Source organism: Heterodontus francisci, chromosome 1 (assembly GCF_036365525.1).
Source record: "Heterodontus francisci isolate sHetFra1 chromosome 1, sHetFra1.hap1, whole genome shotgun sequence".
In the NCBI taxonomy this organism is placed as follows: Eukaryota; Metazoa; Chordata; class Chondrichthyes; order Heterodontiformes; family Heterodontidae; genus Heterodontus; species Heterodontus francisci.
Window position 1 is genome coordinate 12,344,726 of NC_090371.1, and position 15,380 is coordinate 12,360,105.

At 51.8% G+C, this 15,380-nt stretch overlaps 1 protein-coding gene across 1 annotated transcript in view; it reads left to right on the forward strand.

Annotated features, from left to right (window-relative positions):
• LOC137367776 (hematopoietically-expressed homeobox protein hhex-like) overlaps positions 1-15,380 on the forward strand; it is a 68,367-nt gene that overhangs the window by 18,238 nt on the left and 34,749 nt on the right. The window contains exon 2 of the mRNA XM_068028671.1: positions 6,021-6,199. Within this exon, the coding sequence (XP_067884772.1) occupies positions 6,021-6,199 (179 nt within the window). The remainder of the gene's footprint in view (positions 1-6,020; positions 6,200-15,380) is intronic.

The following is a 15,380-nucleotide window of genomic DNA, read 5'->3' on the forward strand; positions in this document are numbered from 1 at the left end:
TGTCACTCTAGAATTGGCCTTTATAGCCATTCCAGGCGCTGCTTCACAAACCACTGACCACCTCCAGGCGCTTACCCATTGTCTCTCGAGACAAGGAGGCCAAAGAAGAAGATACTGTGCCTTTAATGCAAAGGCAGCACTGAATATTCTGAAACAGAAAGAGGATCAGAAAGTGCATTCATAGAGGCTTGAATAACTTGGAAAGGAAGGTCACTACAAGCAACAGATTTCCCAATCACTGTCCTGCAGCTTCCTCTCTCCCATGACACACTGGCCTCCCACCTCTCTACTTTGCAAACTTTCTTTCTCTGTCTTTTACAATTAATGGTCACTTGTTTCCGCCATACCCCTTTGCACATTCTCTCCAGCCTCCCTATAACCTCCCTGTGCTGAAATTAAACTCATCGCCCTTCTTCTCCTCTCACTCATTCAGAGGGGAAGTAGATTGTTACATGAAAAGGAAGAATGTGCAGGGTTATGGGGAGAAGGGGGGGAGGGGGAGTGGCATTATGTGAATTGCTCATTCGGAGAGCCTGTTCAAACACAAAGGGCCGAATGGCCTCTTTCTGCGCTGTAACAATTCTGTGATTCTGACCCAGCAACAGTGAAGGGATGTCGCTATAGTACCAAGTCAGGGTGGTGTGGCTTGGAGGTGTCAGTGTTACCATGTACTTGTTGCTCTTGTACTTCTAGGTGGTAGAGGTCACAAGTTTGAAATGTGCTGCCAAAAGAGGCTTGCTGAGTTACTGTAGTGCATCATGCAGCAACACTGGTGCCACTGTTATCGTCAAAGAGTCATTTATGATACAGAAGAAGGCTATTCGGCCCATCAAGTCCATGCTAGCTCTCCACAGAGCTACTCTGATTGTCTCCACTTCCACCTTCCTTGTGAGCAGCGGGTTCCAGGTCATTACCACCCACTGCGTAAAAAAAGTGCTTCCTCATATTTCCCCTGCATCATTTGCCCAAAACTTTCAATCTGTGTCCCCTAGTCCTTGTACCATTAGTTAATGGGAACAGCTTTTCCTTGTCTAACTTATCTAAGCCTGTCATAATCTTGAACACTTCTATTAAATCTCCACTCAAACTTCTTTGTTCTAAGTAGAACAAACCCAGTTTTTCCAACCTAATCTTGTAACTAAAATCCCTCATCCCTGAAACCATTCTGGTAAATGTCCTCTGCACCCTCTCAAGAACCCTCACATCCTTCCTAAAGTGTGGTGACCAGAACTGGATGCAGTGCTCCACTTGAAGCCTAGCCAGTTTTATAAAGGTTCAGCATAACTTCCCTGCTTTTGTACTCAATGCCTCTATTTATGAAGCCCAAGATCCTATATGCTTTACTAACCACTCTCTCAATATGTCCTACCTCCTTCACAGATCGATGCACAAGCACTCCCAGGTCCCCCTGTTCCTGCACATTCTTTAGAACTGTGCCATTATGTGTATCTTGCCTCTCCCTATTCCTTCTGCAAAAATGCATCACCTCACACTTTTCAGTATTAAATTCCATCGACTACCTCTTTGCCCATTCTGCTAGCCTATCTATGTCCTGTTGTAGGCTATTCATATCATCCTCACTGTTTGCCGCATGTCCAATTTTGGTGTCATCAGCAAACTTCGAGGTTCTACTCTGCATTCCAAGATCCAAGTCATTTATAAAAAGTAAAAAAGCAGTGTGCGCCGGTGATGGATAAAGTGAATGTTTAGGGTAGTGGATGGAGTGCCAGTCAAGCGGGTTGTTTTGTCCTGGATGATGCCGAGCTTCCTGAGTGTTGTTGGAGCTGCACTCATCCAGGCAAGTGGAGGGTATTCCATCACACTCCTGACTTGTGTCTTGTAGATGGTGGACAGGTTTTGAGGAATCAGGAGGTGAGTTACTCACCGCAGAATTCCCAGCCTCTGACCTGCTCTTGTAGCCACAGTATGTGGCTGGTCCAATAAAATTTCTGGTCAACGGTAAGCCCCAGGGCGTTAAAAGTGATGGATTCAACGATGGTAATGCCATTGAACATCAAGGGGAGATGGTTAGATTCTCTCTTACTGGAGATGGTCATTGCCTGGCACTTGTTTGAATGTTATTTGCCACTTATCAGCCCAAGTCTGAATGTTGTCCAGGTCTTGTTGCATGTGGACATGGCTGCTTCAGTATCTGAGGAGTCGCGAATGGTGCGGAACATCGTGCAATCATTAGCAAACATCCTCATTTCTGACCTTATGATGAAGCAGCTGAAGATGGTCGGGCCTAGGACACTACCCCGGAGGAACTCCTGCCACGATGTCCTGGGGCTGAGATCATTGGCCTCTAACAACCACAACCATTTCCTTTGAGCTCAGTATGACCCCAACCAGCGGAGAGTTTCCCCCCTGATTCCCATTGACTTCAATTGTGCTAGGGCTCTTTGATGCCATACTCAGTCAAACGCTGCCTTGATGTCAAGGGCAGTCACTCTCACCTCACCTCTTGAGTTCAGCTCTTTTTTCCATGTTTGAACCAAGGCTGTAATGAGGTCAGGAGCTGAGTGGCCCTGGCGGAACCCAAACCCAGCATTGCTGAGCACACTTTTGCTTAGTAAGTGCCGGTTGATAGCACTATTGACAATACATTCCATTCACTTTGCTAATGATCAAGAATAGACTGATAGGGCGGTTATAGGCCAGATTGGATTTTGTCCTGCTTTCTGTGGACAGGACATAGCTGGGCAATTTTCCACATTGCAGGGTAGATGCCAGTGTTGTAGCTGTACTGGAACAGCTTGGCTAGGGGCACGGCACGTTCTGGAGCACAGGTCTTCAGTACCAAAGCTGGCATGTTGTCACGGCCCATAGCCTTTGCAGGATCCAGTGCCTTCCGTCATTTCTTGATATCATGTGGAGTGATTTGAATTGGCTGAAGACTGGCATCTATGATGCTGGAGACCTCAGGAGGTGCCGAGATGGATCATCCACTCAGTACTTTCAGCTAAAAATGTTTGGAAATGAATCAGCCTTGTCTTTTGCACTGATGTGCTGGGCTCCCCCATCATTGAAGATGGAGATGTTCGTGGACCCTCTGGTTAGTTGTTTAATTGTTCTCCACCATTCTTTATTTTTTTATTTATTATTTAGAGATACAGCACTGAAACAGGCCCTTCGAGTCTGTGCCGACCAGCAACCACCCATTTATACTAACCCTACAGTAATCCCATATTCCCTACCACCTACCTACACTAGGGGCAATTTACAATGGCCAATTTACCTATCACCTGCAAGTCTTTGGCTGTGGGAGGAAACCGGAGCATCCGACAAAAACCCACACGGTCACAGGGAGAACTTGCAAACTCCGCACAGGCAGTACCCAGAATTGAACCTGGGTCCCTGAAGCTGTGAGGCCGCGGTGCTAACCACTGTGCCACTGTGCCGCCCTTGACTGGATGTGGCAGGGCTGCAGAGCTTAGATCTGATCCATTCGTTGTGGGATCACTTCGCCCTATCTATTGCATGCTGCTTCTGCTGTTTAGCATGCAAGTAGTCCTGTGTTGTAGCTTGACAAGGTTGGGACCTCATTTTTAGGTATGCCTGGTGCTTCTCCTGGCATGTCCTCCTGCACTCCTCGTTGAACCAGGGTTGGTCCTCCGGCTTGATGGTAATGGTAGAGTGGGGGATATGTCGGGTCATGAGGTTACAGATTGTGGTTGAATACAATTCTGCTGCTGCTGATGACCCACAGCACCTCATTGATTTCCAGAGATTATAGATTAATCTCCTGGATTCTGCAGAGAGCAAACCCAAGATAGAAAAATATCATGGGGCACTAAATAAAATTGTATTTTCTTCATTTCATTGAATGCTCTCTTTTATTAATTGTAAAACTATTAGAGATGCAGAAAAAGGACTGTTTTACTTAGTGGGACTGCTGTGAGTGGGAGATCATGCAAACCTCTGACAGGATTTGACAGGGTAGACACTGAGGGGTTGTTTCTACTGGCTGGAGAGACGAGAATTAGAGGGCACAGTCTCAGGTTAAAGGGGTCTCCCATTTTGGACAGAGATGAGGAGAAATTTCTTCACTCGGAGGATTGCAAATATTTGGAATTTTCCAGCCCAGAGAGGTGTGGATGCTCTGTCAATGAGCATATTCAGGATTGACAGCGATAGATTTTTGGACACGAAAGGAATTAAGAGATGTGGGGATCAGCGTGAAGGTTGAGTTGATGTAGAAGATCAACTATGATCTTATTGAATGGTAGAACAGGCTTGAGTGATCATGTGCCCTACTGCTGCTCCTAATTCTTATGCCCTTGTTACGAAACCTCCATGTGACCAGGTGTGTAGATGATGGTAGTGCAGTTGATGTCGTTTACATGGATTTCAGCAAAGCCTTTGACAAGGTCCCACATGGGAGACTTATCAAGAAAGCAAATGCACATGGGATACAGAGTCACTCGATAAGGTGGATTCAAAATTGGCTTAGCTGTAGGAGACAGAGAGTGAAGACAGACGGCTATTTTAGTGACTGGAAGCCAGTGTCCAGTGGCGTACCACAGGGATCTGTGCTGGGTCCCCTATTGTTTGTCATTGATATAAACGACATAGATGACTATGTGGGGGGTAGGATCAGTAAGTTCGCGGATGACGCAAAGATTGGCCGAGTGGTTAATAGTGAGGTGGAGTGTCTTGGGTTACAGGAAGATATAGACGGGATGGTCAAATGGGCAGAAAAGTGGCAGATGGAATTTAATGCTGAAAAGTGTGAGGTGATACACTTTGGAAGGAGTAATGTGACACGGAAGTATTCAATGAATGGCCTGACATTGCGAAGTTCCGGGGAACAAAGGGACCTTGGCGTGTTTGCCCATAGATCTCTGAAGGCAGAAGGGCAGGTTAATAGGGTGGTGAAAAAGGCATATGGGACACATACCTTTATCAATCGAGGCATAGATTAGAAAAGCAGGGAGGTCATGTTAGAGTTGTATAGAACTTTGGAAAGGCCACAGCTGGAGTACTGTGTGCAATTCTGGTCGCCACATTATAGGAAGGATGTGATTGCATTGGAGGGGGTGCAGAGGCGATTCACCAGGATGTTGCCTGGGATGAAACATTTAAGCTATGAAGAGAGGTTGGATAGGCTTGGGTTGTTTTCGCTGGAGCAGAGAAGACTGAGGGGTGACCTGATCGAGGTGTACAAGATTATGAGGGGCATGGACAGGGTGGATAGGGAGCAGCTGTTCCCCTTAGTTGAAGGGTCAGTTACGAGGGGACACAAGTTTAAGGTGAGGGGCAGGAGGTTTAAGGGGGAATTGAGGAAGAACTTTTTTACCCAGAGGGTGGTGACGGTCTGGAATGCCCTGCCTGGGAGGGTGGTAGATGCAGGTTGCCTCACATCCTTTAAAAAGTACCTGGATGAGCACTTGGCACGTCATAACATTCAAGGCTATGGGCCAAGTGCTGACAAATTTCTGTCCTGCCAGTGTGAGAGCTCTGGCCCTCAGTCCATAGCTTCACTGGATGGTCTACTAGGCAACTACTCGAACATCATTGCTCCATTGGTATATCACTGCTGATTGCATATCAGTTTGAATCTGTTCATGACCTGTGACGCTTGGCCTCAGTTCATGACCCTCAGCCTCAGTTCCTAACCCTCAGGCTCAGTGCATAACCCTTGGCCTCAGTTTATGACCTTCATTATTAAAACAGGGTTTTTTTGTCATTATCACAATACTGTTTGTGGGACCTTATTGTGTGCAAATTGGCTGCCGTGTTTACAACAGTGACTGCACTTCAAAAGTGCTTCATAAGAATTTGATTGACCGTAAAGGGCCTTATGACAACCAGAAGTCACGAAAGGCGCTATATTTAAAGCAAGGCTTTCTTTCTTCACCTGATTTGTTCATCTGTCTTTTCTATGTTCAGATACTGACTGACATTCTATAAAATGTCAGCATATTTGATTTATTCTCTTTTTTAATTGTCAATGTTTCTACTTTTTTCTAATTTATTTTCTTTCTATTTACTTGGCATTTTCTATTTGTTCTCCTCAGGTAAGGAGTATTTTTGGAATCCATTCACTCAGCGTTCCTCCCACAAGAGGAAAGGTGGTCAGGTCCGATTTTCAAACGATCAAACTCTGGAGCTTGAGAAGAAGTTTGAGATTCAGAAATACCTCTCACCCCCAGAGAGAAAGCGACTGGCCAGAAGTCTACAGCTCAGTGAAAGGCAGGTGAGTGATGGATTGTGTTAGAGAACAGAACGGGTTAGTTACAGAGTAAAGCTCCCTCTACACTGTCCCATTAAACACTCCCAGGACAGGTACAGCCCGATACGGAGGAGCTTGGGCCGGGAGGAGGATCTCCTCGTCGGTCTGCACCTGGGCCTGGCCAAGGTGGCAATTCACAGGTCCAGGTTGCGGGCCGTCCGGGGGTCCGTCCTCCCTGATTGCCTGCCACTCTTCCGCGGTTACGTTCACGCCCGGGTGTGCCTGGAGAAGGAGCATGCGATGTCCGCCGGTACGCTTGAGGCCTTCCGCGACCGGTGGGCACCGCAGGGACTGGAGTGCATTGTCGACGCCGAGAATGGCATTTTAATTTGAGTTTTTTGTTTATTTATCTGGTTTTAATAAAGTTATTTTAAAACTGTAAATATGTGACGTGAAAAATATAAAAGGGGCCTGGGGTAAAAAGGCCACCTTAAAAAAAAAAGTGGGGTTGGCTGCTGGCGAAGTGGAGTGTTGACTGCTGATTGCAGCTGACAGTGCTGGTGGCAGTTGGAGGTTGCAGAGGTGCAGAGAGGAGCTACAACTAAGCAGAGGTGAAACTTCAACAACAATCTCCATTAAAGAGAAGAAAGAGACATTTTTTGGAAACAAGGCTTTGTCTGGAGGTGGGTGCTGAACACCAGTAATTTACTTTGGACTGTTGGGGGAGGAACAAGTGGCTGGAACAACAAGGGGTGGGGCTGCCAATTCAACAGGAATCTGTGCTGCTGCACAAGCACACAGGGAAGCTCCCTCCCCACCCCAATTGCCAAGCCTGGGTCAGCTGAAGCTGCCCGGCTAAACAGATGGAAGGGGATAGATAGTGTCTGGGCAGCTTCAGCTGACCCAGGTAAAGACGACTCCCCAGACCAGAAGACCAAGTTCAAAGACTGTTTTAAGTGTGCTGTGAGCACCACCTCCAGAAAGCAAGTCATCCCTTACAGCCTGCCTTTGCCTCTCCTCTATTACCTCAGCCTCTCCACTAACCTGTTGTTTGTTTGCTTGTTTTTAATACATATTCAATATTTTCGGTGAATCGCTGATATTTGGTGTACAAGCCCACAATTTGGGGTGGGTTTAGCTCTTAGACCCATGGCAAGCCCTTCATCACCGGTGGCGGGGCCCTCTACTACCTATGCAGCTGCAGCTTCTGTGGCTGCCCACGTGGCCCCGTCACCCTTTAAATTGCTAACATCCAGCCATGGGGTGAAGAGCTATCCCCACCCCAACATGTCTATTGAGGCCTGCGTAAAGGCAATGGCCGAGGTTGTCGGCCCCTCGGCCATTGTTGCGGCCTCAAAGATGTATGGGAAGGCTGTGTTCTTTTTGAGGACTGAGCGGGCGGTGTCCCTGGCCCTGAGTAAAGGGCTCACTGTGGGGAAGACCTTCCTGCCAGTGGACCCTCTGGGGGCCACTGCGCATCGGATAATGTTGTTCAACGTCCCACCGTTCATTCCCAGTGAGCTCCTCCTCCCCCACCTGCACCATCTGGGGGAGGTGAGGTCGGGGATCACCCCAGTCCGGCTTGGTCTCCAGGAGCACAGTCTCCAACATGTCTACTCCTTACGCCGCCAGTTATTTATGCAGCTGGCGTGGGAGGAGGACACGGAGGGCCAATTTAATGTGGAGTTCCAGGGGACGGCCTACCACGTCTTTTGGACCTCGGATGGGGCGCGGTGCCACATCTGCAAGGGGATGGGGCATGTTAGTAAGAACTGCCCCAACCTCCCGGCCGCCAGCTCCACCTCGGCAGCCCAGGGTGGTTCCACAGCACTTCCTCCCACTCCTCCCACACATCCAACAGACACTGCTCAGTCGGTTCCAGAGGCTGTGGTATTCACAGCCTCCAGCGAGGAGGGGAGTGCCCGTCCGAGTGGAAGGAAGACGTGGAGGCAAAAGAAACATCAAGAGGCGCGTCCCCTGGACACATTGAAACAACCCGAGCCTGAGCTCAGCCCAAAGCCCGTTCTCATGGAATCCACCTGTCCCAGGGCTGGGCTCAGGCCCAGGGTGACTAAAAAGAAGGAGGGTGCGGAGGCGGAGGCCTCTGATGACATGGAGGTCTGTGAGCCTCTGCGCCCTAGTGGAAAAAAGAGGAGAAGGCACCCCTCCACAGACGTAACGAGGGGCCCTGAGGCGCAGGGCCCATCTGTTGGAGGGGAGCTGTGTCCTGTTTCGGGTCCCCAGGTTTCCCCTACCGCCACCACCAAAGCTACAAAGTCCGGGCAGGAGCTCCCTATTCCTCAGGATGGAGGGGAGCGGAAGGCCCCGGTACATGAGGCCCCTCCTGAAGGAGTAAGTGGGGCCCTGCTTGTGGTGGGGGAGCCTGAGGACACCGCCCATTCTGCTACTGGGTCGGGTGCCCTGAGTGAAGGGGAAGGCGAAGCCCCAGTGGGTCAGCCCTCCCAGCCGGAGTCCATCACCAACCAGGAGACACCCGACCCGGTTATAACTGAGAATGCTGCCCCATCTGCTGGGCCTGTGGGTGCTGGCGGAGCAGGAGATGGCCTCCTCTCTCCGCCTCCGGTCTCGGCTCCGGCTGGATTTCCGGAGTTGAACAAAGAACAAAGAAAATTACAGCACAGGAACAGGCCCTTCGGCCCTCCAAGCCTGCGCCGATCCAGATCCTCTATCTAAACATGATGCCTATTTTCTAAGGGTCTGTATCTCTTTACTTCCTGCCCATTCATGTATCTGTCTAGATACATCTTAAAAGACGCTATCGTGCCCGCGTCTACCACCTCCGCTGGCAACGCGTTCCAGGCACCCACCACCCTCTGCGTAAAGAACCTTCCACGCATATCCCCCCTAAACTTTTCCCCTCTCACTTTGAACTCGTGACCCCTAGTAATTGAATCCCCCACTCTGGGGGAAAAAGCTTCTTGCAATCCACCCTGTCTATACCTCTCATGATTTTGTACACCTCAATCAGGTCCCCCCTCAACCTCCGTCTTTCTAATGAAAATAATACTAATCTACTCAACCTCTCTTCATCGCTAGTGCCCTCCATACCAGGCAACATCCTGGTGAACCTCCTCTGCACCCTCTCCAAAGCATCTACATCCTTTTGGTAATGTGGCGACCAGAACTGCACGCAGTATTCCAAATGTGGCCGAACCAAAGTCTTATACAACTGTAACATGACCTGCCAACCCTTGTACTCAATACCCCGTCCGATGAAGGAAAGCATGCCGTATGCCTTCTTGACCACTCTATTGACCTGCGTTGTCACCTTCAGGGAACAATGGACCTGAACACCCAAATCTCTCTGTACATCAATTTTCCCCAGGACTTTTCCATTTACTGTATAGTTCACTCTTGAATTGGATCTTCCAAAATGCATCACCTCGCATTTGCCCTGACTGAACTCCATCTGCCATTTCTTTGCCCAACTCTCCAATCTATCTATATTCTACTGTATTCTCTGACAGTCCCCTTCAGTATCTGCTACTCCACCAATCTTAGTGTCATCTGCAAACTTGCTAATCAGACCACCTATACTTTCCTCCAAATCAGTGGTCCCAGCATGGATCCCTGTGGAACACCACTGGTCACACGTCTCCATTTTGAGAAACTCCCTTCCACTGCTACTCTCTGTCTCCTGTTGCCCAGCCAGTTCTTTATTCATCTAGCTAGTACACCCTGGACCCCATGCGACTTCACTTTCTCCATCAGCCTACCATGGGGAACCTTATCAAATGCCTTTCTGAAGTCCATGTATATGACATCTACAGCCCTTCCCTCATCAATCAACTTTGTCACTTCCTCAAAGAATTCTATTAAGTTGGTAAGACATGATCTTCCCTGCACAAAACCATGTTGCCTATCACTGATAAGCCCATTTTCTTCCAAATGGGAATAGATCCTATCCCTCAGTATCTTCTCCAGCAGCTTCCCGACCACTGACGTCAGGCTCACCGGTTTATAATTACCTGGATTTTCCCTGCTACCTTTCTTAAACAAGGGGACAACATTAGCAATTCTCCAGTCCTCCGGGACCTCACCCGTGTTTAAGGATGCTGCAAAGATATCTGTTAAGGCCCCAGCTATTTCCTCTCTCGCTTCCCTCAGTAACCTGGGATAGATCCCATCCGGACCTGGGGACTTGTCCACCTTAATGCCTTTTAGAATACCCAACACTTCCTCCCTCCTTATGCCGACTTGACCTAGAGTAATCAAACATCTGTCCCGAACCTCAACATCCGTCATGTCCCTCTCCTCGGTGAATACCGATGCAAAGTACTCGTTTAGAATCTCACCCATTTTCTCTGACTCCACGCATAACTTTCCTCCTTTGTCCTTGAGTGGGCCAATCCTTTCTCTAGTTACCCTCTTGCTCCTTATATATGAATAAAAGGCTTTGGGATTTTCCTTAACCCTGTTTGCTAAAGATATTTCATGACCCCTTTTAGCCCTCTTAATTCCTCGTTTCAGATTCCCGATATTCTTTCAAAGCTTCGTCTTTCTTCAGCCTCCTAGACCTTATGTATGCTTCCTTTTTCCTCTCAGCTAGTCTCACAATTTCACCTGTCATACATGGTTCCCTAATCTTGCCATTTCTATCCTTCATTTTCACAGGAACATGTCTCTCCTGCACACTAATCAACCTCTCTTTAAAAACCTCCCACATATCAAATGTGGATTTACCTTCAAACAGCTGCTCCCAATCTACATTCCCCAGCTCCTGCCGAATTTTGGTATAGTTGGCCTTCCCCCAATTTAGCACTCTTCCTTTAGGACCACTCTCGTCTTTGTCCATGAGTATTCTAAAACTTACGGAATTGTGATCACTATTCCCAAAGTAGTCCCCTACTGAAACTTCAACCACCTGGCCGGGCTCATTCCCCAACACCAGGTCCAGTATGGCCCCTTCCCGAGTTGGACTATTTACATACTGCTGTCTCCCCTGGACCACCCATTGGCCCGGGGACAGAGGTGGAGGGGGGTCCTGAACTGCTAGCGCCCACAGGCTCTAGTTTCATTGTAAAACCCAGAGAGGACTCCTCCGCCATCGATCCTGACGGGTGGGATCGTGATGGAGGCAGGACCAGCTGGCGCGGCCGGGACGTCTGCCCCACCGTGTGTGGGGGATGTGTCGGCCGCTGGCGGTGATGACCCGGAGGAGGATGGGGATTCGGTGTGGGGCACGGAGGATGACCTTGATTCCATCGCCAGTGAGGTGGTGGAATCCCTCGTGCCTCCCACCGAATCTCCTCTCATCCCCTCGGCGGAACTCCGGGATTTCCTCGCGGTTTGCAGGGGTTGCCGCAATAACGTTCAGCTGGCCCTCAGCCGTTGGTTGAATCTGGCGCTGATCATCCAGTCCGTCCGTGCCGCCCTTAAGATAGCAGGCAAGCGCGCGGGCGTGAAACTGGTTGAGAGGCGCAGTTTTAATGTGTTCCTCAATGGGTTGCTGGGGGAGTGGAGGGCCAGGTGCACTTCCACTCCCTCCTCACAGTGAGGTGTTGGTGACGGGTTTTAAGTACCTTTGACATGAAGATAACCATAGCCAGCCTCAACATCAACGGCAGCATGGGGGCTCACCGCAGATTTCACAATCTCTCTGTCCTCAGGGAAGGGAGATATGCGGTGAGCTTTCTGCAGGAAACCCACACCGTTCCGGGTGACAAAGCCACCTGGCTCCTGGAGTGGCAGGGTGGGGTCTACATGAGTCACCTCACCCCTATTTCTCGTGGGGTGGCTATCTTGTTGGCCCCGATTTTTCAGCCGGAGATCTTGGGGGTCAAGAAGCTAGTGCCGGGCCGCTTGCTCCACCTCGCCGTTCGCCTGGGTAGCGTGCCGCTCCAATTTGTGAACATGTATGCACCCAGGCCCGGCGCGTTGCAAGCGCGCTTCTTTGAAGAAGTGTCCGCTCTCTTGAGCTCCATCGATAGTGGCGAGTGCATCATCCTCAGGGGGGATTTTAACTGCACCCTCGAGGTGGGGGATCGCTGCGGTCCCCAGCGTGGCCAAGCGTCGGTGGAGAAATTGAGGGGACTGATCAGCTCCCTTAACTTGGTGGACGTCTGGCGGAATCTCCATCCCGTCTCCAGCACCTTCACGTGGAGGTCTGGAGGAGGAGGGTCGCGAATCGACCGCCTCTACTTTTCGCAGGCGTACGTCTCCCGCGTCTCGGCGGCCTCCATGCGGCTGGTGCCGTGCTCGGACCACCGCCTCGAGTGAGCGGAGTTCATTCCGCTCCGCACGCGGGCTGGGTCCGCGTACTGGCACTTTAACAACCGGCTGCTGGAGGAGGAGCGATTTCGGGACTTGTTCTGTCGATTCTGGGCCGACTGGAGAAGGAAGCAGGGGGGCTTCCCCTCCTTGAGGCTATGGTGGGCTGTGGGCAAGACTCACATCCGCGTCTTCTGTCAGGAGTACGCGAAGGGGTCGACCAAGAGGCGGGAAGCCGAGATCGGGCGCCTTGAGAGGGATGTGCTCGACTTGGAGTCCCGCCTCGGTCATGCCGTCGTGGACCCGGCCCTGTGCAGGCGTACAAAGAGAAAAAGGGCGCGCTGAGGGACCTGCAGCTCATCGGGTCCCGAGGCGCGTACGTGAGGTTGAGGATCCAGATCCAGGAAGATTTGGACCGCGCCTCACCCTTCTTCTACTCGCTGGAAAAATGGCGGGGGGTCCGTAAGCAGCTCAACGAGCTGCTAGACGGCGCCGGATCCTCCATCACGGATCTGGAGGGAATGGGCCTCCTGGTCCGTACTTATTACAGTGCGTTGTTCTCTCCGGATCCGTCCAGCGAGGATGTGCGCAGAGTTTTGTGGGAGGACCTGCTGCAGGTCAGCCCGGAGGGCGCCGAAGGATTGGAGGCTCCGCTCAGGTTGGCGGAGCTGACTGGCGCCCTCCACCAGCTCTCAAGGGGCAAATCCCCAGAGCTGGATGGGTTGACTGTGGAGTTCCTCAGGGCGTTCTGGGACGTCCTGCGGGACGATTATGCGCGGGTCCTGGGGGAAAGCCTGGCGACCGGGGAGATGCCCCTCTCGTGGCGCAGGGCGGTCATCGTCCTGCTGCCAAAGAGGGGCGACCTCCGCCTGCTTAAAAACTGGCGTCCTGTCTCCTTCCTCTGCACGGATTATAAGATCTTTGCTTGGGCTATGTCTACCCGCTTGGGCTCCGTGCTGGTCCACATGATCCACCCCGACCAGTCCTACACGTCCCGGGCCACTCCATCCAGGAAAACATCCACCTGGACAACTGGGTGGCACAGTGGCGCAGTGGTTAGCACCGCAGCCTCACAGCTCCAGTGACCCGGGTTCAATTCTGGGTACTGCCTGTGTGGAGTTTGCAAGTTCTCCCTGTGTCTGCGTGGGTTTCCTCCGGGTGCTCCGGTTTCCTCCCACATGCCAAAGACTTGCAGGTTGATAGGTAAATTGGCCATTAGCAATTGTCCCTAGTATAGGTAGGTGGATGGGAAATATAGGAACAGGTGGGGATGTGGTAGGAATATGGAATTAGTGTAGGATTAGTATAAATGGGTGGTTGATGGTCGGCACAGACTCGGTGGGCCGAAGGGCCTGTTTCAGTGCTGTATCTCTAAACTAAACTAAACACCTGGTCCGGGACCTGATCCATCTTTCCCAGAGGACTGGTCAGTCGGTCACCTTTCTCTCCCTCGATCAGGAGAAGGCGTTCGACAGGGTGGATCACGAATACCTTTTCGGGACTCTGCGCGCTTTCGGACTCAGGCCGCATTTCATGGCCCGGGTCTGACTTTTATACGCCGCCGCAGTGTGTCTAGTCAAAGTTAACGGTTCCTTGACCGTGCCCCTTCACTTTGGGAGAGGAGTGCGTCAGGGATGCCCCATGTCCGGCCAATTGTATACCATCTGCGTGGAGCCCTTCCTGTGCCTGCTTCGCAGGAGGTTGACAGGATTGGCTCTGCGCGAGCTGGCCATGCGGGTCGTCCTCTCGGCTTACACCGACAACGTGCTCCTCGCGGTCACAGATCCCGTTGACTTGCGGAGGATGCGCGACTGCCAGCAGACCTTTTCTGCCGCGTCCTCCGCAAGTATCAATTGGGAGAAATGTTCTGGACTCCTGGTAGGTCAGTGGCGGGTGGACTGCCTGCCGGAGGAGATGACACCTTTTGCGTGGAGCACCACGCACCTCCTCTATCTGGGAGTCCACCTTAGCCCCGCTGAGGAAGCCTGGCCGGCAAACTGGCAGGAATTGGAGGCGAAAGTCACCGCTCGGCTGGGGCGCTGGACAGGACTGCTCCAAGTGCTTTCCTACAGGGGCCGAACGCTGGTCAGAAACCAACTGGTGGCCTCCATGCTGTGGTGCCGGTTGGTCACTTTGGCCCCGCCCCCTGTATTTGCCAACAAGATCCAGAAGAAACTCATCGATTTCTTCTGGGGCAAGAGGAAACACTGGGCCTCTGCTGTGGTCCTGAGTCTCCCGATTGAGGAGGGCGGCCAGTCGCTGGTATGCATCCGCACCCAGGCTGTGACTCTTTGCCTTCGGACCCTGCAGAGATACCTGTACATTGAGCATCCTCCTAGATGGTGTGCGCTGGCGACGTATTTTTTCCGCCAGTGTCACTGCCTTCAAGACGACACGCAGCTCCCGGTGGAGTCCGTTAGCCGTGCCTCTCTGAGGGAGTTGCCTGTCTTTTACCAGGATCTATTCCGAGTCTGGAAAATGGTCGCCTCCAGTCAGGGCGCTCCCCCGCCGGCGGAGGAGAGCACCTCGGCTGTCCGGGCGGCCGACTCCGGGGACGGACCGGCGGGCGGAGGAGTAGCTGAAGCCCCTGGGACGCCCCTCACTGCGTGTGGCGAGGTGGCTCGGGAGAGCGGAGCGCTCCCGGCTGAGCTGACTCCCGCTTGGCCGGAACTGCTCAGCGGACCCAGGCCCCGAATCCCTCCTCGGGAGCCGGTCCAGCACAACCCGAGCCGCGTCTCGGAAAAGCCCTCCGTGCCATTCCAATTGGCACGGAGGGGTTTCCTGTATGGCCTGCTCCTGCACACTCTTCACTTCCTCGCCCTCGTCAGCTGGCCGGACACGCCCTGGCGGTCCGCGTTGCCATCTGGCGGCAAGGGGAAACCCCGATGGAGGTCTCTCTATGCGGGAGTCCTGCCCCTTTACATCGGGGACCTGGGGTGGAGGGTGTTGCACAGGGCAGTCCCATGCAATAGAC